General features: G+C 42.1%; 1 protein-coding gene across 1 annotated transcript in view; it reads right to left on the bottom strand.

Annotated features, from left to right (window-relative positions):
* CFAP99 (cilia and flagella associated protein 99) overlaps positions 1-27,045 on the bottom strand; it is a 33,826-nt gene extending 6,781 nt beyond the window's left edge. Inside the window, exons 1-12 of the mRNA XM_066621370.1 lie at positions 26,929-27,045; positions 25,618-25,762; positions 24,905-24,999; positions 21,679-21,791; positions 20,698-20,866; positions 17,392-17,472; positions 13,927-13,995; positions 11,574-11,633; positions 7,585-7,673; positions 4,349-4,553; positions 2,081-2,222; positions 335-486 (exon numbers count right to left, since the gene is read on the bottom strand). Of these exons, the coding sequence (XP_066477467.1) occupies positions 335-486; positions 2,081-2,222; positions 4,349-4,553; positions 7,585-7,673; positions 11,574-11,633; positions 13,927-13,995; positions 17,392-17,472; positions 20,698-20,866; positions 21,679-21,791; positions 24,905-24,999; positions 25,618-25,762; positions 26,929-27,045 (1,437 nt within the window). The remainder of the gene's footprint in view (positions 1-334; positions 487-2,080; positions 2,223-4,348; positions 4,554-7,584; positions 7,674-11,573; positions 11,634-13,926; positions 13,996-17,391; positions 17,473-20,697; positions 20,867-21,678; positions 21,792-24,904; positions 25,000-25,617; positions 25,763-26,928) is intronic.
* Between the last annotated feature and the right edge of the window lie 210 nt (positions 27,046-27,255).

The raw sequence follows: 27,255 nt of genomic DNA, 5'->3' as shown, positions 1-27,255 counted from the left end.
AGCAGCTGCCGAGCATATGTTCTGCTGTCACAAGTTAATGATAGGATTGGGCCAAATTCTGACACCATTAGACTTCATAACTTAGAAGTTACAGTCATAACTAGGACAAGAGTCAGAATTATGTAGTAGTTAGCATGCTGGGTTTGGATGTGGGATGTCCAACTGCCCCTCAGCTCTGAAGTTCACTTGATGCCTCCAAGGCTTTCACTATCTCCCATTGTAACCTACCTCATAGAGTTGAAATGAAGTTAAACATTGCACTGAAATTGTCAAAGGATGGCTGGGTACACATACTCACACTACTTTCTGTAGTCTTCTTTCATTGTGAGCTCACCTGGGTTAAGTCAATAAATTTGTTCTTAAAGAATGGCACTTGCTCTATAGCTCTTATTTGTTGAATCAATTCACATCTTCTTTTGAATATCTCTTCTTCTTCTTCCAAAGCCTGACGAAGGAGTTCCCGACTTTCTTCATTCACTTCCTGAACTGCAAAAAGAAAGAAGGAAGTACATTTCTACACAGAAGTGCAAGAGATAAGCATGATGAACTAAGTAACACAGGTTAGGATGCTGGTGAATTCTGCAATCTGTAATTTGGTTAGATATGTGTTCCTGGCTAAGCAGAACATAGTGAATTTTATTTATTTAAACAGGCAGACCCTCAGATACCATAGTCATAAGCTGAATAGGGAATTATGCTAAGCACCAGCACCTTGAAATCGGCCCAGAAATGAATGGGCAGCCAGTGTAGTTGCTGGAGCAGCAGCTCAACTGAGTCAAACCAATGAGCCCCCACAACAACATGAGCTGTCACCTTCTGTAACTAACTGCAACTTTCAAACTGTCTTCAAGGGCAGCCCCATGTAGAGTGCATTACAGTAGTCTACGAGATAGGATGTCACAGAGGCATGGACCACCATAGCCAGGTCCAACTAACTCAGGTATGGTTACAGCCAGTGCCAAGCTGAAGCTGGGCAAAGGTTTTTCTGGCCACAGCTGTCACCTGGGCACCCAAGAAGAGCTGTGGGTCCAGAAGGATGAAGTATCAGAATGAAGTACAAAATCTACTGTACTTACCTGGTATCTAAAGGTGTTTGGGAATTGGCACTTACTGCCATCACCAGTGTGAACACAATCATAGAAGCCCACAATGAAAGGCAGGTTACAATAGGAAAAATAATAAATGTATAATTCCCATAGCACCTGAAGACTCATCCACATGAAGTCATATGATCCTAAATGCTCCTGGAACATTTAGAATCCTAAAGTGCAATCCTAAAGCGCCCTTGGACCGGTGCAAGTCCCATAAAGCACATTTGCGCCTTCTCAGGAGCAAACCGCACCAGTGCACGAAGGTGTGCTGGAGCACAGAGGCTGCATCCAGCCTTCGTGCCAGCTTGCCCCAGGTAGGTTGTGTTGGCAGAGCTCGGCTGAAGCAGGGATCTGGGGAGGGCGGGGAGGAGGCGAGAGGGAGGCATTCTGGGGCAGGAAGAGGGCAGGCAGAGGGTGGTCCCAGGAGCAGACGGGCAGGGTGTGGGAGGTGGGGCTGGGACCCGGCTGTTTTGCCGGATTCCAACCCTGTTCCCTGAGCAGCGCGGAGCAGCTACAAGCCACTCCACTCTCCATAGACTTACGCCACGTCTGGAGGTGGTGCAAGTCTGAGGACACCCACTGGGGCATTTCCCCTTGCCTCCGGCTTAGTCACTCTGGGCTCCTATCTTGTGCTAGACACAGCACAGGTCTCCTGGCCTCCCTCTTCCAGTGCAAGATAGGATTGTGCTGTAGTTTTCTTATCCCAATTTAGTGTCTTTTCACCAAGTTTCAGACAAAGTACAGAAGGGCATTTAATGGAAAGTTGGTCCCCAAATCTGTGGAATATTTGTACCAGTGGAAATTCTCAGATTTCACCCATCCATTTGACATTAACCTTTGGATACCCTCATTTATAACTTCTTCACACAGGACACACCTTACTGAAACAATTATCCCCCCTCATTCCTCCTGTCTTAACAATGCCCTGATGAACAAAACCAAAGAAACTTGCTTTTTCAGAGCACTAGTAAATGTGACATTACTAATACCTATTTGGTGTTTGCTCTTCTGGAGCTTCAAACGTGCATGCTTCACATTTTTGCGCTCTTCTGTCACCTGCTGCACCAGTTTTTTTTGTTCCTTCCTTTTTTGAAGGTCTCTTTCTACATATTGTTGTCTCATTTCTGCTGTCTAAACTCCAAGCAAAATTACAAGTCAATAATAATAAAGTGCATACGATACACGTTACAGCGTGAAAATCAGTTCTACTGCATTGAACAAAACTTTTTAATTTTTTACAATGTCTCTGATCAGTCTTAATGAAACCAGAGAATTTAGCAGTGACAAGTGATTCTTACTTCACAATTTTAAATTTAAGCATTTCTGATAATAAACATCTAAGCACTCTTTCATTTTTCAAGTTTTCAAACCCAGGATTTATCAGAGTAACAGGAAACAAATTGTTTAGTAAGTGGAATGGTAGGTGGAACTGTCTGCACTATTTAAACTGCTGGGGTTTTTGTTTTGGTTTGCCAACTGTGTGAAGCTGAATTCATGCAAGTCAACTGCAACTAAGATGAGAGGTAACTATATAATGATTATATATCATTCCCCTTCCCCTGCTAACTGGGTAAGAGGCACTTTTTCAAGTGGGTGCTCCTCTTTTTAGCAGGGGGAGAGTAACTGGCCCACCTCACCCCAGCAGTGTCTTTTCTAGTGGCTGTCTGCTGGTGTTCTTTTGCATCTTTTTAGATTGTGAGCCCTTTTGGGACAGGGAGCCATTAGATAATTGATTTTTCTCTGTAAACCGCTTTGTGAACTTTTAGTTGAGAAGCAGTATATAAATACTGTTAATGATAATAATAATATATGTAATATAACAAGGATTCAGAACAAGACTGAAGCTCAATGGTAGAGCACGTGTTTGCATGCAGAAAGTCCTGAGTTCATTCCCTGGCATCTCTGTGTAGATGTGGGAAAGGGCCCTACCTAAAACCAGAAGAGCTGCTGTCAGTCAGGGTAAGTGGTATTGAGCTAGACAAACGAATGGTCTGGCTCAACAGAAGGCACCACATAGTTTCTCTTAATACAGTTTTTTGTTGTTGTTGCTTATATCCTACTCACCAGTTTTGTGGGCCCACCTCTTTTTCCCTCCCTTTATCCTTGCTCTCAATTTCCCACACATTTCCTTGTCTCAGCTAAAGAGATCTGTGCAGTAGCAGTCTTCCCTGCACATGCCACTTAGTTGATGAGGAACTACAGGTGTAAATAAGGTGTGTATCCAAATGCAATCCAAGTTCAGATGCTGTATATCTCATGGCCCAATCCTACTGCAGCTTTACGCCACCAGAACTAGCATTCTGGAGCACACCAGAGCACACAGGCTGGCTGCTGCTGAAAGCGGTAAGTAGGCAGTTCCATACAGCTAAGGACACTGGATGCCCATTGCCTCAGGCAGGATCACACGGGTGGGAGGGAGGCAGAATGGGGAGGCAGGTGGATTGCGCCTGGGAAGGGGATGGACTTGGCAGCAGTGGCATCCACCAAAACCCAACCTGTTCCCAGGCCTGATCCACTGATATCACTGGCATAGGTCTGAGTAGACCCACTGATATCACTGGCATAAGTCTGAGTAGACACACCAGGTCAGCAGCAGCCTACCCTGGAGCAAATGTTAAACTCTCCCACAGGAGGCCAAAACTCCTTCACAAGATGCAGCAGACCCCACTTTGGCGCTGCTATATTGCCGTATGGGGAGTTAGGACTGGGCTGTGAATTACCTTGTTTTCAGTGAAGTGGCACTTGAAGGGACACCCTCATGAGTAACCACATTGGGATGCACGTGTGTGCACACTTCACTGAAAGAAATGCAATGCTGTTAGACAGGTGTGCTATACCCAGATGTTCCTAGACAGAGAACCACCTTGCTTGAGCACAGGAGCTGTAGCAGTATTCCTGTGTGTGTGAGAAATTATTCTGAGTCCAATTCTCCCCATTGTAGACCTTAAACTGTGATTGAGCATTCTGGCAAACCAACCTATGCTGTGCCATAGAGCTGGTGCTGCCACCTATTTACTACTGTGATTGAACATAGGAACAACCCTCCTTACTAAACTGCGGTGTTGTTTTGGAGGAGAGCAAGGGGATCTTTAAAATAATATTTCTCCTACATACAAGGAGTTCAGGAGTCTTCCTGATATCTACTTTTACCATCTCCCCATTTTCCCACCAAATGTGTCAACAGGTGACATATATTGTTTTGCAAAAAGAGGGAGTCAGGCCAGATGAAATTGTAAAGCATTCTTCTGATACAATACCTCTTCCCTCTTCTCTTCAGCCCTTTTCTGATTTTCCTGTATATAATTCTGACGTGCTAGAATAGCGTCCTCATAGCTTAGCTTTCCTTGCAGCCTCTTACACTCTGCTTCTGCCAGTTGTTGGTCCAAATCTCTCTCACGCATTTGCTTTTGCCATTTTAGAAATTCAGATATATCCCGAGCTCCTCGTAGAAGATGTTCAATTCTGTAACGAAAGGAAAACAGGATACTTTGAGGAACTGAACATAGTACAACTGCGATGTCACTGTAAAAAGTCAGGTATAACGTGAGCATGTAAAAAGTGGAGCAAAAAGTCCTTATCACAGGTACACTCAAGTGGTCTGAATTGGCCATGACTACCCTGGAAAGATTCGAAGATTATGAGTGGTAAAGAACTCACTGAAAACATTGCCTGAAAACCGAAAATATTCAGAAGGAATAGAAAAAGGTGAACACAATATATGAATTATTAGGAAAGAGATTGAAAACAGAATAACAAGTACCATAAAGCCTTCATATAAATTTCTGGTGCACCTATGAAGCCATCTGTGGGGAAAATTCAATGACAAAACAGGCCTATCATCCTCCTGACTTGGCTAGTGTTATCTGGCTTTTGTCACGGACAGTCTGCTGTGGCTGGTCTGGAGGTGGTCAGACACCCCCCCAACACCACCTAGGGATTTTATCGAAAGGGCCGAGTCACTGTCTTGATTCTCAAGGAAAATGCTGACATTATAAAAGTATTATTGTTGGCTACAGAAAAGCATAAAATTGGTTACATTAGTTTGATACAATTGTCCCCATATTATTTTGCTAATTTCATTCCTATCCAATCACACATCCATAAGCATTCAAACCAGAGTGGCCAGTCCTGATATAGCTCAGTCTTTGACACAGGAGTTCCGACAGGCATGTGCTACCTTAATCTTTTGGTCAGCCACGTCCAATGGACTGCTATCTTGGGCCCTCCTTTAACCTTTGCGAAGGCTCTTGTTTTTTTACTCCTTGCATCACTGTCCTCCTCTTGGATGCCATCAATCTGACACCCTGGAATCATCCTCTTTCCCTGGATAGTTCAATGATCCTCCCACTTGACTGGTCATCTCATCACCTTATCCTCTCTTGTCTCTGGTTGGTCATGGTGCCATGATGCTATGATATGATCCTGCATAAGAAATCTTTTCTTGAGAAGAATCCTTTATTCCCTTAAAATACAGCTCTGGGTATACAAAGGCTAACCTAGGAGGAAGCCTGACACATCCTCTGTTCTAACAAGAGCTCTAGGTCACATATATCCCATAGCCTTCCTCTTTCAAATATAAATTGGAATCCCTTGACTCACTGATATCACCAGAAGACAATAGCCATGACTGAAACCTAGTTCGTGCCTACCTGGTCACTGATCCAGTTCACTCACCTGACTTGGGAGCCAGCTGGGTGGAGAGAGCAAGATGTGCAGGATACAAAATGCAAGCTGGGTTTTGCAAGAAGCCAGCCAAACCAAGATGCAAGCCATGCTGCTATTCGGATAGGAAAGAGTTACCTCTCCTATAAAGATAGTTCCTTCTTGTGCCAGCAGGATGCTGAATTGTAAGTGGATGCTTAAGTGGATGGTTTAAGTCTTAGAGTGGAATCCTAAATTGTGCTTAAGATAGCACAAGTCCTTTGCGCAGGCTTCTGGGTGCCACAAATGTGCCATAAAGTATGTTCACCACCACAGGAGTCAGGGATGCCTGTGTAAGGCATCCCCATGCCAGGGCAAGCCCTGGGAAAGGTGAGTTTGTGCTGCCGACATAGGTGTTTGGAGAAGGTGGGTGAGGCCATTTGGTACAACTGGACCAGTGGGTGGGCTGGACCTGGGAAGTCGGTGAGACTGGCTTCTGGCATGTAAGTCAGATCCTAACCCCCCTCCAGAGCAGCCTGTCCTAACTCTGGACTGCTTGGATCTGAGCCAGCGATTTAGCTGGCGAAGATCCAAGTAGCCCCATTGCAGTGGCTGGGGCAGTGCTCAGCGTAAGGGGAAAAATATGTTGCACCACAGCCACCTCCAACCCTGTGCTGGATACAGTGAAGGTGTTGAGGATGCAGCAGGCATTGCAGCTCCAGAGACCCAAGGTCAGGCAGATACTCCCAGTAAATAACCAGACACGGCAGTGCTCCACCACCAGATGTCCTTTTACTGAAGTTATATACAATATTTACAGTGCAAAGGCAGCACAGCAAAGCAAAACAGCAAAGACAGCACTTTCCACAATCACCAACTCCACCAATGTAGCTTCCCGCAGACACTCCACATAACATCTCCCACACAGCAGCTTACACAAGCTGCAATATATATTGGCACTGGCCCATGGGAAGCAGGGTATGATCTGCTGACAGTAAGACTCATGGTCTTGTGACAGGGTATTGCATCTTCCCTGCTGTGCCCTGCTGCATCGGCCAATCCCATGATGCAACAGGGCTATACTGTGTGTATGCAGGCCAAGACATCAGGGCCTAGCCTTGCCCTATCCAGCCTGCAAATTCATATAGGCCTGGGGCATATATCATAACAGAAGGCCAGCCGGCCCACCTATTCCAGCACAGGTTAGGATTGGGCTGTTAGTTAAATTTTATTTTTTTTATTTTGATTTTTACCTCTTGATCTCAGCTATAGAATTTAACAGTATGTTTTTCCTTGTTCCCTTTTAATACCCAATAAAACCAACCTGTCTAGTGCCATAACCTACAGAGCATTTGGTTTCCCATCTCTGACACCTTTTTCAGTCTTGCATGCTACCCAAAGAAGGCTTGAGGTGCATGTGACTTTGAGGGGATGTGTGGATGAGAGAGGGAGAGAAGCAAAGCCAAGCCAGTCAAGACCTTCTTCATCCTTCTGCCTCCTTAGGTAACTCGGTATGAGAGCTGTTAGTTGGCAGAGACACCCCCCAGTTGGGTGGAAATGTGACCTTGATGATGGGCAGGATCAGTAGCAGTGTCACACACCATGTCCTATCCTCTTTTCCAGGTCTGATCTACTAACAACTGCTGGGGCTTACCTGGGGCAAAGTAACAAATGTCCCCTAACCTTGCAAAGACCTCCACATGCAAAATTCATTTGCAGGATGCAGTGTAGCCTGCATCAGAACTGCTGCATTGTTGCATAGGGATTTGCACTGGATTGAGTTGTAATTCTCTTTAATGTAACATTGACATAATCTGGTTAATTAAAAAAAAAAAAGATTAGAAGTAAATACCTGCTAACTTCCTGTTCTGTTTTTCTTTGGTAGAGAACACCTTCTCTTAAGATTGCTGTTGCATTTAGTTTCACAGGTAGGTTGTCAGTCTGTCAACCAATGGAATGCAGAAGAAGTTATGAAAGTACAAATTGAGAAAGTAACGAAGAGTCTTTGAATAATTTAAATACAGTGAACTCCTACTTTACAATGGTAATCTATTCTGGAGAAGATATTATTAAGTATACATGTGTGCATAGTGAAAACACTGTAATATGACCCTAATAATGTGCGTGCGTGCGTGCGTGCGTGCGTGCGTGCGTGCGTGCGTAATTTGTTCCAAGACCTTGGATGGTAAAGTTTTTATCACTGAACTAAGCTATTTCCCTCTCTTAAAATACATCTAGAAAGTGTCTACTGCACTCTTTAGAGGCCATCATTATCAGTCAACACAATGTTGTAATTATAAAGCACAAATTACAAGGATGTATCCTTCTCTCAGTACACACAGCCACATAGTTAAAAACGCTGCTATTGCTGACAAATGCTTGCATTCACATCCCTGATTGGCTTATCACTCACAAGGTCCTGTTGAGGACAATTGTGTGTCCCTTGTTGAGTGAACAACATATTGTATAGTGAACCTTGTTTTACTACAGAGAGTCCATTGTAAAGTGATCTGATTGTGAAGCAAACCTATTGTAAAGAGGGTCCACTGTATAATGAAAACATTTTAGAAGTTTCAAGAATATATTTTGGACTCAAAGTTTTAATGCTTATACCAGTGGTTCTCACACATTTAGCACCAGGACCCACTTTTTAGAATGAGAATCTTGTCAGGACCCACCGGAAGTGATGTCATGCCGGAAGTGGCATCCTCAAACTGGAAAATTTTTAACAATCCTAGGCTGCAATCCTACCCACACTTACCCAGGAGTAAATCCCATTTACTATCATTGTTAAAAGAATATACATAGTAGCTTGTTCAAAGTACAGGTCTGTAACATTTCCCCAAATGCAGTCACAGACCAGGGTAGCATCAAGTCTAATACATTAAAAATAAAATATTGAAATGAATGGGGACCCACCTGAAATCAGCTCGCAACCCACCTAGTGGGTCCCGACCCACAGTTTGAGAAACACAGGTTTATACTGATCATGAACCACTAAACTACTTAAGAATTCTATTTGGTGGGCCACTGTGAGATACAGGGACAAGATGGCCCTATGGCCTGATCCAGCGGGGCTGTTCTTATGCTCACAGTGCCAGAAAAGATTACTTGGATGATGAGATATTATCTACATTGCACTACATTTCTATGCATTCTGAACATTCTAGCACTCTTCATTTATTTTTTAGCAGGTATGGGCAAATCCAGCACAGCTTGACTCAAGTCAAGTCGCAAGTCTCCTGCGACTCAATTCGAAAATGAGACATAATGGGGGCACTTTCCAAGTAGCCTTTTTGGGGTTCTAAAAGATTCAAGTTGACTCACCCCCTTTAAAAAGCCCTCCGTGACTCTGCAGAGGAAAATGGCACTGCTGCCAGGGGGGGTGTGCGCGCGCAGTAGCGTCACTAGAATTTGCGTCACCCACTGCGGGAGGCCTGCGTGTCACCCCATGCAGTGGGAGGAGCAACACCACAGGTGGTGGGCGTGGTGATGTACCATTGCCCCACCCCCACTGATTTTTTTTGGCTGTACCTTTTGTTAGAACACAGATATTTCAATGTGGTTTGTTTAATTGCATTCTGCATGAAATTACGCATTGATTGATGTATAACATGATGGTATTATTCCTTCAAACTCTGATTTTAGTGATGTTTGAAAACTTGTAGAGTCACACACACACCCCCGTGTCAACTTACTAACACCTTATTGCAGCAGTTCTCAAACTTTTAGCATCGGGACCCACTTTTTAAAATGACAATCTGTCCAGTTCTTCTATTTCAGGCATATCAAGATAAAGACCCTCCTGGCTTTACAAGTGCAAAATAGAAAACATTCCCCTTACCAGTTCAAGCCTTTTTTTTTTTGGCACTTTTTAGTGGGGGGAGGGGAGAAGAGGCTGTCTTCTGGAGCATTTGTTGAGCTCCAGTTCCATCGGATTGGGACCATTCTGGTGTCCTCACATTCCCCTTTGCCTGACCTGATCACAAGCCAAGGCACATCTGCCTACTCATGAGTAAAAGCAGCCGCGTGGCTTAGTTTCACTTTCCATAGGGCTCAATACAATTGCAGCTGGGAGGGAGGGACTTCCTTCTTGGGTGTTTTTGGGGGGCTGCATTCATTGAATAGGGACCATTCTGGTGTCATTGGATTCCTCTCAGCCTGCTCTTTCCGACGGACTAAGGCAAGTTTGCCTACTTGCGAATAAACGCACGATACGGCTCAGTTTCACTTTCCATAGGGCTCCATGCATTTTTTTGTTTCCAGTTTTTTGGCCATAACTTTTGAAGGAAAGGAGTTGTTTCACTCTAGGTTTTTTGCATTGCATTCTGCTGGAAATTCCGCATCCAATGGTGTACGGCATGATGGGTTGCTCCTAAAACCGCGATTTTAGTGCATCATCCCCCAGTGCGCGTCACCCCCCTTGCGTGTTCACCCAGTGCGCCCCACAAGACGCCACTGTGTGTAAGTCCTCTTTATTCACTTCCCAACTATCCCCATCCCATCTGTAATAGGGTGGGAGGGAGTGGGGCAGACTTCATGAGAGTGGGGATACAAGTGGCAAGTGGAAGGAGGGTCACGCGCAACAGCTGTGAGGCTTACCAGGACAACCCAATTTTTTGCAGCTCTACTCAGAAGTAGTCCCACTGCAGTAGTCCCACCCCATTTAATAGAGCTTGCTCCCCCCAAGTAACAGAGCTCACAGCAGCCATGTGGTTGGCAAATGTGATCGCTGTGAACCACCTCCCTTCCCCTCCCTGGGATTCTCCAGCCAATCATAAGGCAAGAACCCCCTTGGACTCCTCCTTCTACCCTACCTCAGCCAAAGAAAATATCAGAACTCCCACCCTTTGTCCAATGATCATCTGTTCTTTCCTTCCTATCAGAGATGGGCAAGAGCGCCTGCTCCCACCCACCCACCCTCAGAGGCAAAAGCAAACAATCCTTCCCTCCTCCTAGTTGGAACTTCCCTGCTACACGTTTGCCGGCAGTGCGTGCCAGCACTATGCCAGCTTGCCAAACTCGGGATTGGGCTTAGTCTCCTGTTTTGAGAAAGCTACCATCAGTGGTGAAGAAAAAGGTTGTTTTACAGCAGGAAGCAACACTGCTGCAGTGGGAGTGAGGGTTGACACTCAGAGTGCTGACTTAAGGTGAATATTCCAGTTTTTTGTCATTTCTTTCTAGAAAATTTTTTAAAGCATAGTGGCTAAAAAATTGAGCTACAAATCAGGGAGTGACTGTTTCACATCTGGCCTTTGCCATGAAACTCACCAGGTGATCTCAGACAAGCCCACTTCCTCTCAGTCTCAGCCCCCCCCCCCAATCTACAATATGGGGATAATAATACTCTATTATAGGGTTGTTGTAAGGATTAGAATATATGTGAGGCATTTTGAACACTTGAAAGTTCTATGCAAATGTCAAGTATTACTATTCTTGCCTAAATTAACTGCTACTTCACCAGCACTGTGCACATTATAAATGCATTTGTCTTTTTAATAGCTTGCCTCTGTTTTTTATTGTTTAGCTCTGCCTATTTTGTTGTGATGTGCCCAGCTGTTTCCAGCAACTGGGAAGAAGGAGCTATTATTCCAGTGGCTATGGGCAGGGGAAGATAAGGCAATGAGAATTGGATTGGCCAAATGCATCAGTCTCACTGCCAGTCTTCCTTCTGGACTATACTGATTTAAGGTGCTTTGCTAACTTTCCCGCAGAGTAAACAATGCATCCCCTTCAGATACAACACCATTCATTTGTACTTTTATACCAAATTTGAATCTGAACTTCTTGCTTTCTGCAAGTTGGAAAAGTAAGACTAACATATTCTAACACACTGCTCACCTTTCCTTTGATCTTCTGAGCATGAAATCTCTCTGCTTGGTCTGAAATTGCATTTCTAACCTAAAAATCATACAAGAATTATTGCAGTCTTATTCTTACAAATTATTTCATCCAAAAAAGGATAATGTATCAAAACCAGAGTAGGAATATTGAGTAAATACAGTAATTAAGTTCTTACAGAATTACGAACTAGAGATACAAAGACAATGCAGTATTATTACAACTAGAGATGCAAGCATCAAGAGATGTTTGCTTGATATTTAACTGGCATGTGCATAATTAAAACCTTAACTGAGGGCCAAATTACACATTAGGTTAAATACTTAGTTGGCCCTGCATTATTATTACTTTTTTTACTCAAATAGGAGTTGCGGGGAAGGGGAATCAGGACTGCAGAGCATAAGTATCTAATCCTTTATTCTCCTGAACTCAAAAAATTACACCTCAAAGCTGCTATTTGGCAGGAGGTGTGGCTCTGTTGGTAGAGCTGCCGCCTTGTATGCCTGAAGATCTGAGGCTGCCAGTTCGAAACAACCGAAAGTACCCGAGAACTGACAACAGGCTGATATACTGATGAGCTGACCCTCGGTGGCAGAGAGGAGTTGCCGTCAAGTGGAGCGTGAGAGGCGAAGGGCCAGAGAAAGACCAGACTGGGAAGGAATCCAGCTGGAACGAGGAGTTCTATGAAAGACTAGAACTATTCAATTGTAAAAATCCCTACGGGGGTTTAGAACAACCTGCCTAGGTAAACCGCCTTGGATTAAAGTCTGAGGAGAAACCAAAGAAAGGCGGTATATAAATACCTGTATAAATAAATAAATATAAATATTAGTTCTGAGAGGGAAGCTGTCAGCATCTAACTGACACTGCAGTTGCGAAATTAATATATAGCAGATGGATTAAGCAGAGCTACATACTTTAAAAAACAGATGTGCATGTACAAGGTCAAAGAGCTTTGCTCTTTACTGCCAAAAGGAGTGTTAAATGTCCTAAAGTTACAGGGCCTTGAAAAGCTCCAGCGCAACCAGGCGGAGCAACCAGATCTGACAGGGTCCCAGCTTTAACTGAGGCATTTTATCTCTTAGCCCCGACTACCCCTTCCAGCAGGCCCCACTGAGCTCAACACATCCCCAGTTTTACATCACTGCTGTTATGGGACTTTCAACTTCTGGAAATCTTTAAGAGATCAAGTGCTAAATACTAATGACTTTAGGAGGATAAAGGGGATGAATCAGCACACACAAAAGAGACTCATAATGTTCAAACACACTGTTAATCCAACAGCTTCTACAGATCTTCTGTCATTTTTTTACAGTATACTGGGGGGAATGCATTGCTTTGCACTTCTATGATTATTTAGAATAAATCAATGCATTTCAATGGCAATTTTCTGTCCTTCATTTTACTTCTACCACATCACCTTCTACCACATCACCACAAATCATTCATATATACACATTAAGAGGTAAGAGTACATTATTCACAGTGCTGGGTATAATATGTTAAAATGATGTTACTAAATTAACGTAAATCTCTAAACCTGATACCCAGTAGCAGTGGCCAATAAGCATACACTAGTGTGTATGGCTTTCCTCTTCTGCCCTGCCAGGTCAATTAGCAGGAGAGGAAGTACAGAGTGGTACAGAAACAGAGTGCGCTCTGAAAAGAGGAGGAAGAGGTGGTACAAGCCTCTGGAAGTGCTGTAGAAGCAATTAGCAGGCACAGCAATTAGTAGGCAGAGCCGAGACTAAGGGCGCAATCCTATCCAACTTTCTAGCACGGGTGCAGCCTTAATGCAGCCCTGAGGTAAGGGAACAAATGTTCCCATATCTTGAGAAGGCCTCTGTGACTATTTCCCCACCATAGGATGCAGAGCATGCTCCATTGGCACAGCAACACTGGCATTGGAAAAAACGGTGGGATTGGGTCCTAAGAGGCTCAGAATTTGCCATGCCTGAAGATACCCCAAATCTACCTCCTGAAACAGGGTGTTTCTGTTTGCTTCATGGTAGTACAAGCCCTGGCTGTGTTATTATAACAGCCAGTACAAAGAAGAGGTCCATCTACGGAGGAAAGATCCATCACATGTTAAAAGCTGTGATGACTATATACAGGATACACATTTCTTGTCTGTGTGCCCCCAGTGGCATCTGGTGGGCCACTGTGAGATATAGGAATATGGACTAGATGGGCCTTTGGCCTGATTCAGTAAGGCTCTTTGTATGTTCCTCTGAGGTATTTTAGATTACCATCCCAACAAGGAAATTTTGATAGCACCAGAAGCAATCTTATTCTTCATTTACACAAACATGTACAATTTCTTAATGTTGAAACACTTGCTTATTTTACTTACAGGGTGTTCATGTTCAAGCTTTGGAGCCGCACAATGGAACTGGTTAACATTTGCGTCGAGCAGCAGTTCCTATCATTAACATAGCAATTTTAGTAACATAATATATTTACATACCAAAATGTATATGCTTTTTTCCTTGGATGCAGAAGACAGAGGTAACTATTCAAAGACAAATACTACATACTATATAAACAGTACAAAATTCAATCAAAGGGTTAGGGGAAAATTGTATGTCTGAATATCTCTTTTGTCTGATCACCCTCTTTAGTTTTGGGGAGCCCGATCGTGCAGTTCCGTATAGTTCGGTATTATTCCACTACTAGTTTTTTCCCTCCAGTTTTTAAGAGTTTAACTTTTCTCAGTTTTATAGAGCAAAAGAAGAGCCTGTTCCTCTCCTAAACACAAAAATGGGACCTCACTTCCTGGCCCTGAATGAGAGGCTTATCCCAAAGATAGGTGCCCTCTTTTCTTTAAAAAGACCAAGAGCCCAATCCTATCCAACTTTCCAGCACCGGTGCAACCTCAATGCAGTCCCAAGGTAAGGGAACAAATGTTCCCATACCTTGAAGAGACCTCTGTGACTGCCTCCTCATCACAGGAAGCGGTACATACCCCATTGGCACAGCAGCACAGGAAAATTGGATAGGATTGGGCCCCAAATTGGCTGAGACATTTATTAATGTGAGTAACAAACAAAGAAAGAAGCAATCGGAAGAAAACGTGGCACCAAAACTGATGCAAATAAGAGAAACAGTTACAGCAAATAACTGAAAAGGTGAATTTCACAATTAAAGAGTTTATCCAGAAATATTTCTACCCTTCCACTCAATCAATATATCAGTCTAAATATTGGAGAAGCAGCATATTCAAGGAAGCTCTAATGAGACTTGTTTTAATGTCAATTTGCTATCATGTCCCAAGATCTTTGTTTTTTCACTGCTTCAGGATATTGAATCTATAATCCTATACACACTCACCTGAGACTAATGGCACAGTCCTATGGTCTGGTTGTGCCACACGACTGCACACTCCACCAGCACTAGCAGACGCAAGAATGCTGTAGTGTAATAAAACATTCTGCAATGGTACACCTAGAGGCTGTGCCAGCAGAGAATCCAGATCCTTTTCGCCAGTGGATAGACCAATGCCTGCCAGAGCAGGTGGGACTGGCATAAGAATGGGGGAAGGGCAGGGGAAGGGAGAGTTAAGGGGTGGGGGGAGGTGAAAAGGCAGGGATCAGGCAGATTGAGCCTAGGAGGAGACAGGATGGGCAGCACCAATGTGCACCAAATCCTATTCCCCTTCCTAGACCTGAGCCGCTGAATGGGTCGATGTGGATTTCTGCCAGCGAATGTGGGTGGGTCAATGTGGATTTGGTCCCATACTGAGCCAGACCCAACTCCATCCGAGCCCTCAAAGGAGATCTGAGATGTTCTCCAGTGCCCTCCAGAGGGCTTTCTGAAGCCCAGAGAGGCAGCACATGTCTGCCCACTGCCTCTGCAGGCTTCAGAATGACCTGAAGAGATTAAAAAATGCCACTTCTGGTTTCCCCTTGAGAAACATTTTTATGCCTTTTAAGGCATTCTAAGGACCGAGAGAAACCAGAAGTGGCGTTTTTTCGCCTCTGCGGGTCATTCTGAAGCCTGCAGAGGCAGCAAGCAGACGCGTGCTGCCTCCTTGGGCTTTCAGAAAGTTCTCCGGAGTGGACTGGAGCAGAGCTCCAGTCTCCTTCTGAGGGCTGAGGTGGAGCAGAGGCTGGCTCAGTGCAGGTCTAGGGGACCCGCGTTGAGCCAAATCTGCAGATGTAAAATCCACGGATTCCACCTTGCAGTTCCTTGAAGTCTGAGGACCTTCACTCTCTCAACTTCAGCATTATCATGGGGGGGGGCGGTTTAAGAGAAAAGTGTAGCTGGCTGGCTCCTTCGGAATCACTTTTATTTATTGGTAACTTTCTGCGAGTTTGAGAAACAGGAAAGGTTCTTAAAAAGTAAAAGGGCAAGAAGAATTTGCCAAGGACAGTTCTAAAGTTAAGCCAGTTTTACTCATCAAATGTATTTTTCAATAAATATATAAGTGTTGTTTAAAAATATTACTGTTGGGTCACATAATAGAAATAAATCAATACTATAACAATATTTTTCTCTTCTTTCAAAATATTTGAAGTACAGTTTACAGAAATAATTCATAACCGTATAATTTTTATATTATTTCTGGCAACCATGGCAGGGAGTGTTAGGTTCCAGTGGAGTGGCACCTTCCACATTCTCTACATAAAAAGTGGCATGTGGCATACTGTGGGTTGGCCACCCCATCTTAGACTATTGCCATATGTCAGTGTATGGTCTGGTTGAGCCAGCAATTTGTAAGCAATTTGCACATATTAACTTCATTTTCTTACTGGAATTTGACCATCCATAGAATTTCTTATCTATGAAGGGTTCTGCAAATGAATTCCAAATATGTAGGGTCCACTGTAATTTGTTTTATGAAATCTAATATTTACAGGACCATCTCATGATCTTTATCTTTGTGTTTGCTGACAGACAGAACTTTCTAGTCATGCCCTGGTCAAACTACCAGCCCCTAAATCAAGTTGAATTTGAACAATTTTGCCAGCAAGTGAGATGACAAATTAATTTCAGCAACAAAGATAACTGCCCAGATGGAACAAGTTAATAGATCTGCTTCACAAATACTGTGTCAGTGGATAAGAAAGACATGTCGATGGCAACATCCTATAAAGACATATCTGTATTTCACCTGTTTGGCTTCTGCTTGAGTTGAGCAGCAGCCATGGTCCACTCATCTGCTTTTTGCTTTATTCACCTGAAACCCCCTGTAAACCAATTATATCAGTTGCATGATTGGAGCCTTGGCTTCTTCATGACAAAAAAAGTGTACAGAAGCAAGTACAGGCATGTATCACTTAACAACCTTCCACTTGATGACAGACTGCATATATAATGTTGGTCAAAGCACAACAAAGAGATGCAATTAGGACTCCCATAGCCTGCAGCAGAGTATCTGTTTACAGAACAAAGAGGTTCTAAATGCAGAGAAGAGGCATGCTGTCTCCAGTAGCCTATGCAGCCAGGGAGTGAATGGCAGGGTGTGTCTCTATACACAACAAAGGCATTAGACTGGACTGAATGTTCACTTAACAACCTAACTGCATAACAACAGGGATAAGAGAAAGTATTCCCATCGTTAAGTGGTGCATACCTGTACAGGGGAAGATCAACCATTTAGATGTGGCTGTCAGTTCAGTTCTGAGTTTACTGTTTTGGAAGACTAAGGCAAAACCTTGAAAGATCATACTTTAACTATAAATAGACAAGTACAGAAGGCATATGAATATCCTATTAATACATTAGCTGGAAACTACTCCTATATATAGAATCCATCAAATATGGATAGACATACTTCAGCAAATACATTGAGATAACTGGACAATATTGAACTTGCCTCAGCTTTCCGGCGATTCTTCAGTTTGATTCCTTCTAGCTGCTGCTTCAGTTTAGGAGGCTTGTAAGTGGTCTCAGGAACCTAAACATGCACAATATAATTTAAATTTAAAAAAATACTAGATTAACAAAGAGTTAAAAGGCACTGTATACATCAGTAGGTAGCATCCCAAGTTGTTGTTCCATGAATGGAAGGCAATTCTTCTTCCATTGACAAATTGTCCATTTCCCCTTTTGTTAACAGAACATATTCAGTCCACAGAACAACTCAGCATACAACCCACTATATTTCAACAGTTTACCCACAGCAGGAACCTACCCATTCACTGAGAGTTATTAAAATGTGGTGCCTCAGAAGGTCTCAGTAAATCAACAACAGGCACATATCATCATTCTAATCCCTGTATTATAAAATGAGATGAAGCTCAATGGTATCAGCTGTTCTATAGCCATTCTTGGTTGATGAGACTAGCTGAGATGAGGTGTTCTTCAGCCTTGGGGTTGCAACCTCATTGGGGTCACAAAGCTTCATTAGTGGGGTCATGGCAAGTTCAGGGGAACCAAAATGGCCACCAGCTTCCATGGCCATGCTTAAAACTCCTTCATCTGGTGGTGCTGCCAGACCATTCTCGAGCTCCTTAAGCAGCCTTGTTGTTGCAGCAGGCTGTGTGTGCTCCCTCCTCTAGTATCCAGCTGAAGTGCGCAAATGAACCAGCCCATCTCTCTCTCTCTCTCTCTCTCTCTCTCTCTCTCTCTCTCTCACACACACACACACACACACACACACACACACACACACCAAGAGAGCGGTGGGGGGGGGGGATAGCCAGCCAAGTCATCTCTAATGCCGTGTAGACCTAAGGATCTGAAAAGAAGTGCCTATAAGTGTCCTTTTTTCAGACCTGCTGGTTAATGTGTAAAGATTAGGGGTAGGTTCAGGAAGGCACAGCCCTAGTGGGGATGGTGGCAAAGGGGCACTCCTGCTCACTCTGCTGCATGCCATCCTATGTGGAGTCATGGAGATGGAAGCAATGTTGGAAGAAGTTGGATTTGGTAAAAAAACTCCAACCTCGATATGAAATCTTACAAAAATACTATTTTAACACTTTAATACTATTGGTGTTAATACTATTTTAACACTTTCACTACCATGTAAGTTCCCGACGGCATTACAGATTCATTGATGCATTGAACCACATGGTGTGGGAATAATGCTTTGTAACTTTGGCTCTGATACCTTAAGAACATGAACTATCTACAAATTACGTGAGGATGCCAGTGTGTCACACAATGTTGCCTCTAATTTTTTTTCCTCACTGTGTGGAACAGTTAACAAGCCAAACAGTCTATAACCACTGTAATCTTAAAATGAGTAAAGGCTAGTCTGACCACTGTGAAGTAAGTGAGGTACTGCTGAAAAATCACAACTAAGATGAGCAGGTGACATGTTTACATGTTATCAGGCATGATAAAGAACTATGGAATCAGTACACTGGTGTTTTGTTTTTTTTAATGAAACATACAGGCCCTCCTTATCTGCGGCTTCAGGACCCATGGATTTGACCCAACACTAAAAACCATAAGTGCCTTTTGGAGACCTCCAGCAGTCCTTTTGTGGCCCAGAGAGGCCTTGTGCGGTCTCCCTAGGCCTCAGAAGACCTCCTGGAATCTTCCAGATGCAACTAAGAGGCACAAGAAAGGCCAAACTGCAGATTTCATTAACAGCGGTTATTGGTATCCATGGGGGGGTCTGGAAATGGATCCTCCACAGACACTGAGGTCCTACCTGTACAGTCATCCCTTGGTACCCATGGATATTCCATTCCCGAAACCCTTACACACACTAAAACCCGCAGATATTCAAATTTATTTTAAAAACGTGGCCCGTTTAAATAATTTTAAAAGCATGTATTTTTTTTTAAATGGTATTTTCTTACCATTGCAGGGCTGCAAGCAGTCTCAGGAAATTATAATACTTATTTCAGGATCATGCTGAGATTGTGATCTCCTCTCCCTTGGCACTGGTGCTTATAGAATACCATGTAGAAGTGATTAAATGCTTCTACATTGCATTCTGGGGCGACCAAGGGCCAAAGGAAGGGTCATGACCTCAGTACAACCCAGAAATATATGTTCTAATAGCTGGAGACTGCCTACCTGTCTGCCTGAAGCTACACATTGGTAAGAAACACACTTTTAAAAACAAGTTAAAGGGATTGTTTTTTTCATTTAGGTACAGTGAGGCCCTCCAATGAAAGTTCTTTTTTTAAAGGTACAGTGAGGCCCTCCACCATGAGTTGTTTAATGACATCAGTTCCTGCCTAACAACATCACTTCCGGCCCTCAGCAAGCATCATGAATGCCATTCGGCCCTCGGTATGAAACGAATTTGACACTCCTGGTCTAAACAGTAGCCTGATGATTCATGTAGTGGCGATGAAATTTCCTGTAGTACCATTTACTATTTTATTAGGTTTACCATTATCAATATATAGTGAGCTTTTATGACGAAATCTGGGCTGGAGATTTAAAAACTGAGATGAGAATTGGATATTTTGTATACCAACTCCACAGTCCTGACTGCAGTGAGAAGTGGAGGATTCTGAGTAGGAATGGCAATAGGTAATGGTCAGCAAAAGCAGGAGAAGCAGTAGATACCAAAAGCATTGGCAAAACTGCAAGGAAGCTGGAGTGCGTACACCATTTAAATTCCTCCATGGTTTAATTCTCTGTAAGTAACAGACTCTAACACTAACAGACTCTAGAGTAACAGTCTCTAACGGGGGAGGGGGACTGGTGGTAGAGTTCAGCTTCCAGTAGGAATTGAAGGTGTGGAGCTTCTAGGAGTCATAGCTAGCCTTGAAAATAAGCAGGGGGACCATCTTTGAGGGATGTTTCCAGTTTCTAACATGGGCATTGTTTAGCTTGTTAGCATTTACATTATTTGTGAGCAATTTGGTTTATTGGTGTTTGCACTCAGTTTGGGGAAGGTTTATGTATAAGGTTTTATGTTAGGACACAGGCACTAAGTGGACATAAGCTGACTGACATAGAGTTTTTGGCAAGTACCCCAGAAAGTACTGATTAGTGGCCATATCATCACCTTCTGCACATACAGGGCTGCTTCCAACTCCAGACCTACAATGCAACTCAGTATCAGCAAGAGTGATCCTAAATAGCTCCTCCCCCTTGCACCTGCTACTTTCCTACTCAAGTTCCTCTGTTGGATTCCTTAAATTCTTCTGGATTCAATTATTGTCAAAAATCAGGTTATTATACTATTTTTTTTAGTAAAAAAAATACTCACAGGTTTTGTTTTCTCTTGTTGCGGAATTAGCTCTGGGATCAATATTGCTCGTGGATTAGGGACAGTCAAATTGAACTCCTTTGGTTCGGTTACCTTTGAAGTTGCAATGGTATTTTTTGCTAATTTATCAGCAAGTTGTTCAATATGCTGGCGGACTTTTGGTTGCCATCTTCAGACAAAAAGATATAGATCTCACTTTCCTTCCCTTGTATGATTTTAGAAACAAAACACTAAATTTGCTGGTTCAGACTTTTTATAGGGTTCCTCTAATAAAGGAACTTCCTCTAATAAATTCAGATTTCATTTTAAAGGAAGTTAATACAAACATGTTAAAAGTCTAATTTATAAATAATTTATGAAAATTTTCCAATAAGCATTCTCAGATGACAAAGACTGGAAAACTCATCCAAGCAAAAGTGAGCAGACATATTGAATACATCCAATACAAGAGCAGTTGACTAGATAAAATAAAAGTCTATTGAAAATGTCTAATAGTACAGTCCTATGCATGTTCACTCAGAAGTCCCATTGTGTTCAGATGGGGTTACTCCAGGGAAAAAGTATATAGGATTGCAGCCCAAGACCTGTAGCATCACTGAGGCAAATTTTAACAGTCCTATGGAGTATTCTTGTTCACTAAAGTAGCAGGTTATATCCTATGAAAATGTATGTTTTATTAAAATGAGTCCCCTACAGGTTAATCTGGATACTCCCACACTGGATTTTGTCTGGCATAATTCATATGACGGACTATATTGCCAGCATCAGTGGACATGCTAAACAATCAGGCTACAATCCTATCCATGCTTTCCTGGGAGTAAGCCCCATTGACGATAATGGGGCTTACTTCTAAGTAGACAGGCATAGGATTGGGTCCTGAGTAGATCATGTTAAACGACCAGTGGTGAACTGGGATTTTTGGATGCAAGTCATACTTTAGATAGTCAAATTGCCACGTACTTAATGCAACCAATGACTTACTTTAACAATGGTTGGATCCACTTATTGTTTACATAAGTAGAATCGTATATCTGGCTCCATTCATATTTTATCCATGTGCTCAGATTCATGACAGAGAAAAAGAACCTAAGGAACTAAAAATAGTTGACCCATAAACCAAAGGAATTGAATATTTGAATAATAAAAATCTCAGAGAAAATCCAGTAATTGTCTTAAATCATAGATCACGATTTTGTATTTGCAATCGCATGAATACACAAGTGTTTTTTATCAGTTTGACTTTTGTTGAGATTATTGTAGAAGTGTTTGAAAACAGTGTTATTTATTTTACTCAGAAGTAAGCCCACTGTGTTCAGTAAAACTTAGGCCGTAATCCTATCTTACAAGAAATAAACACCTCTAATTATTGGATATTTTGGGAAAGGCCCTCTTTTCCTCCCCCCCCACCTTCTTGTATTGTACAGATAGTTATAAGTTGTGTTTTAAATTGTGAAAGAAAAACACTTTTGAATGTTGTAAATTTGAATATTGTAAATGTTAAAAAGTCAACTGGGGGGAAAAATAACTAGAAGTATTAGTGGGGGGGGGAAGAAAATCTCTGCTAAAAACAATTTATAGGGAAATAGAAACTTAATATGAGCCCCCATACTAGCCCAAAGTTGGCAGTACGAGGGAAGTTTCCTCCCTCTCTGGTGCCCCTCATGAAAATTGCAGAAACCACCCTCAACTTTGTAGCCCTCCCAAGATGGAATATATCAGATTTCAGATAGCTCTATGAAAAACAAGTTCCTTCAGGAGAGGCATCAGTGTCTCCTTCATTTTGTTTTAAGAAGAAATGCAAACCTTTGATGGGGTCCATACACACCCTGACAGGTTTGGTCTTACTAACTGGTTCTACCCATTGTATCCACAAGTGAGGCTAAAGCTGGTCACAGACATTAGTGTCACTCTCAGAAGGAACAGGATTGATGTTGGGAAGAGGTAGAGCCTCCCATCTAACAACTAGCATCCACAAAACAGTAAAGGGAGTAGAGCAACTGCAGTGCCAGTGGTAGCTGCCTCCTCTGTGGCCCCATTGCTGAAGCCATTGCTGAAGTAGAGAAGGAAGATCACTTTGCAGTAACCTTTCCAATGAATCCTGGAAACCCCAACCCCCTCATCAATTGAGATGAGGCACAATGAGTGGGAGGATACAATGATGTACAGTCATACTTTCAGCCTACTCTGATAGAGGGCTGAGATGATGCAGGAGGAAAGGAAATAGTAGCCATCCCAGAAGAAAGGCACCCCAAGAACTCTGTGAGGAAATTCGCACAACCCCAAGGGCTGTTGATTATGGGGAATTGTTTCCTCAGCCCTCCCTTTTGTGCCAACATTTACCAAATGTAACTGTTGTACATTCAAACTGTTATTTCTTCGCTGATCTCTTGAGGAAAAAGGTACCAATTTTTCTTACATTAAATCTGTATTACCTTGACTGGAACTTATTTTCCTCTTAATCTCCATTTTTTTTGAGGGAGTGGGGTTCCATGCATTACCTTAATTTGCACCTAGTCCAAGATGCCTTTTATCAAACAGAGCTGTGTACTTCAATTCAGCTATATTCTCTTCTAAAAGCTGCAGTAAGGGGTATAGTCCTTGCATCTTACACAGCCCTGAATCTTTTGAAGGGAAACGTTTATTAATAATTCAAGCTGCTTTTGTCCTCTATACATGGGTCAAAGGACCTTGTGTGTAGCATTTACTATTAGGAAAGGATGAAGAATGTACACGCCAGGTTCTTTAATTTTGAGGAGGCGCAGTATAAGTGAGTAAGGGTGATGTATTAGCTTGATTTAAGGGGGCTGTTTTACTTATTTATTATTAGTAGAATTTATATCCCGCCTTTCCACTCCAGAAAGGAGCACTCAAGGCGGTTTTAGGTATGGTTTAAGTGTATTGTTCTATGTTTTTATGTTTATTTTATACCAATAAAAGGTTCCTGAATCTGAATCTATTAATAATTCCCCTTGCCAGCTCTTTTGGTAACAATGATGCTATAGATCCGTGTTTCTCAAACTGTTGGTTGGGATCCACTAGGTGGGTTGCAAGCCAATTTCAGGTGGGTCCCCATTCATGTCAATATTTTATTTTTAATATATTAAACTTGATATTACCATGGTATGTGGCTGCATTTGGGGAAATTGAGATCTGTACTTTTAACAGGCTACTATGTACATGGCTTTTAATAATGATAGTAAATGGAACTTATACCTCGGTAAGTGTGGGCAGGATTGCAGCGTAGAACTGTTAAAATTCTCCTGCTTGATGATGTCACTTCCAGCCATGACATCACTTCTGGTGAGTCCTGACAGATTCTCATTCTAAAAAGTGGGTCCCGCCACTAAAAGTTTGAGAACCACTGCATAGAGCAATTAAATTTTTTATTCTGCTTTGGTTGTTTCGTTTTTTGCTGTTTTACTGTATGTAATTTTATGTTTCACTTTTATTAACCTGTTTTATTGTAAGAGATTTCAAACACAAAAATAAAATTATAGAGAGTAGAGATAAAGATATACTTAAGTTGGAAGTTGAGTTTCATTTTCAGACTGTATATCTGTTCAAAACTGAGGTGTCTAAGGAAGTCGTACTTTTGGGTACTAAGAGATCCCTGTCAATACACACTCTTTCAAGTATTTCATACATCTTTCCTTTCTCCTATGGCCCTGTAGGGCTCTTGAGATAATTCAAAGCAACTGCAGGTGGGGCCTCTTTTTCTATGGGTTCAGCACACATGGTTTTGACTCAGCGTGGGTGCCGAACCTGTGCTGGAGAGCCCCGCCTGACCACCTGGACATGGCCAGAAGGCACTTCTGGTCATTTTTGTAGGTCCTCTGACGGCCCACCCATGGATTCCATTATCTGCAGGTTTAAGAATCCATGGAGGGGGGGGTTTCCGGGAATGGCTCCCCCATGGTTACCAAGGGACAACCTGTATAATGTACCTAATAAAGGGCCTTGTGGCACCTTAAAAGACGAGCTGTGTTTCCTTGCTTAAAGAGTCACAGAACTATGTCATATGCATCTTATTTCTTCTAACAATGTCTGCTTTATGGGTGGTTCAGTTCTTGGCCCTCTAGTGATACTAAATAAATGTTAGTAACAAACTTTTAACAGGCATACCCAATTAATATATGTGCACAATGGATTACAACCATATTGGATTATTTTTGTTTAAAATTTGGTAGAGCACAACTACTTTAATTACCTTATATATTTTAGGAAAATCCATTGTCTTGATGATTCTGCTGAATTGCTGAAGACCAAGCTCCTCCAATTGAAAAGTTGCCAGATAGCAAACAACTATCAAAAGACATAAAATTATACTGGCAAAGAAATTTATACCATCAAAGTAATCTAAGTGTACAACAGTTACATTTTGGTTTTCTACTCTAAACTTTAGAAAAATAAGAAATCATCATATTGTGTGACAATACAATTGTATACTATACCTATACTTCAGAAATGAAGTCTGAGCACTTTAGGATACGATGTTTGCCTTCAGATGGTGTAGCAGCTCCCGTTCCACCAGCAGAAATGCCCTGAATGCAATGCTATGACAGCATAAGCCCCAAAACAAGGTGATGTAGGAGGACAAAGGCAAGATGGAAAGATGCTGGAGATCACCATATCCTGAACACACACACTTAGACCAAAGACACACTTCAAATAGCAGCAGACACGACCCCAATGTGTTACCTAACCATCCCTCCTTTTTGCAACAGCTAATCACAGTGAGTGCCTGTTCTTCCTTAGTGAATACCCAAACATTGCCACTGTATTTAACTATGTAAATCGCTTTGTGAACTATTTTGTGTTGAAAAGCAGTATAGTACATAAATAATAATTTTCAGGAAATAATTTATATAGAAACATTATCAATATATAATTATATTATAAATACTATTGTAGAATACCTACCAACATAGAGATTACGCTCAGACAACAGGCAGTGTTTTCCATCTCGGACGTAAAATGCATTGACCACCACATCCAATAAAGGTTTATATTCTATACAGCCAGACAAAGTTTCCATCAAGAAGGTTTCATCCCTTACATTAGAAGTCTGAAGAGGAAAAAAAATAATTTCCGTATAAGAAGTAAAAAACAACTGATATGCACAAAGCAACTACCACCGTTCTATGATTAATGTTTGCATGGTTAACATGACCATCAGAGTGCCTGAGAAGAATCTATAACTCAAAAAGTACATCATCATTTATAGTACATGAATATCAGAATGCAACAGCAGACTCCTGGGAAGGTTATTTCTATAACAAATGTATGTAGAAATAATGTGACATGCAATGCAGATTACTAATTGTGAGTAATGTTCATATACTATTTTTAGGAAAATGCATGAAATCCTGTAAGGTATTATTATTATTATTATTATTAACAGTATTTATATACCGCTTTTCAACTAAAAGTTCACAAAGCGGTTTACAGAGAAAAATCAAATAACTAAATGGCTCTGTACTGTTATGAATATAACATGATTTTCTATGATTTTACAAATGGGTTATGTCAGAATGCCAGATGCAAGGGAGGGCACCAGGATGCAGGTTTCTTGTTATCTGGTGTGCTCCCTGGGGCATTTGGTAGGCCACTGTGAAATACAGGAAGCTGGACTAGATGGGCCTGTGGCCTTATCCAGTGGGGCTGTTCTTATGTTCTTAAGATTTCTTTCCTGGAAGATTTCTTGATCAGTCTGTGATCTGATTTGGCATGTTTGGTTATGCGCTAATAATGATTAAAAAAAGTATCCCATGATGATGTTCTTGTTACTATACAAATATCATTTAAAAAAACGCAACTTCTGGTTTCACAGAGAAACTGAGTGGCATTTTTAATGCCTGAGAAGGCATTAGGAGGCCCAGGGAAGCCCTCCAAGGTATTACCCAGGGGTTTTTTATTTAATTTTTGCCTCTAAGACTCAGTCCCAGTCCAGCAGAGGCTGTGGATGAACGTCCGTGGCCTATGCTGGGCTCAGAGGACCCTCCACCTCTGGGAGCACACACTCCCCTCACCTCCGGGGAGGCGCACATGGGGAGGGGGCACGGACCCAATCTGCAGATAAGTTAATCCACAGATACGGTGGGGGGGGGCCTGTACAAGAATACTCATAAGCATATAACAAAATACGTATGCACGCCTTCAAATAAGAGAAAAACCTTTTTAGATGCCAACTTAGAGTGTACCCTGTACAGGGTAAAGTAGCATTTCACATACCTGTAAAACCTTAGCAAATTCTTCTAAGAAATGCCCATCACTCTCTTTTTCAGGACTGAATTGGTTAAGCTGATGGATAACTATTTCAAAGTCTTTTCCTTTCAGCTGGCTAGCCATCTTCATACTGTAGAATCCTATAAATCACCGAACATTTGTCTTCACATCTAGTTCAATCCAAATCTATAAATTAGACATAAATGCAATTTTGTTTCCACTGACTTTACTTCAACACTTTTCTGGATATAAATACAGCAGCAAATATGGCAATGATAACAAGCCTTTAGGACTCCACGAATAAAAAAAAATGTGGAAAAGGCCGAACTTGAC

The sequence above is a fragment of the Tiliqua scincoides genome, chromosome 3 (assembly GCF_035046505.1).
Source record: "Tiliqua scincoides isolate rTilSci1 chromosome 3, rTilSci1.hap2, whole genome shotgun sequence".
Lineage (NCBI taxonomy): Eukaryota > Metazoa > Chordata > Lepidosauria > Squamata > Scincidae > Tiliqua > Tiliqua scincoides.
This window is presented reverse-complemented; position numbering and strand designations above follow the sequence as displayed.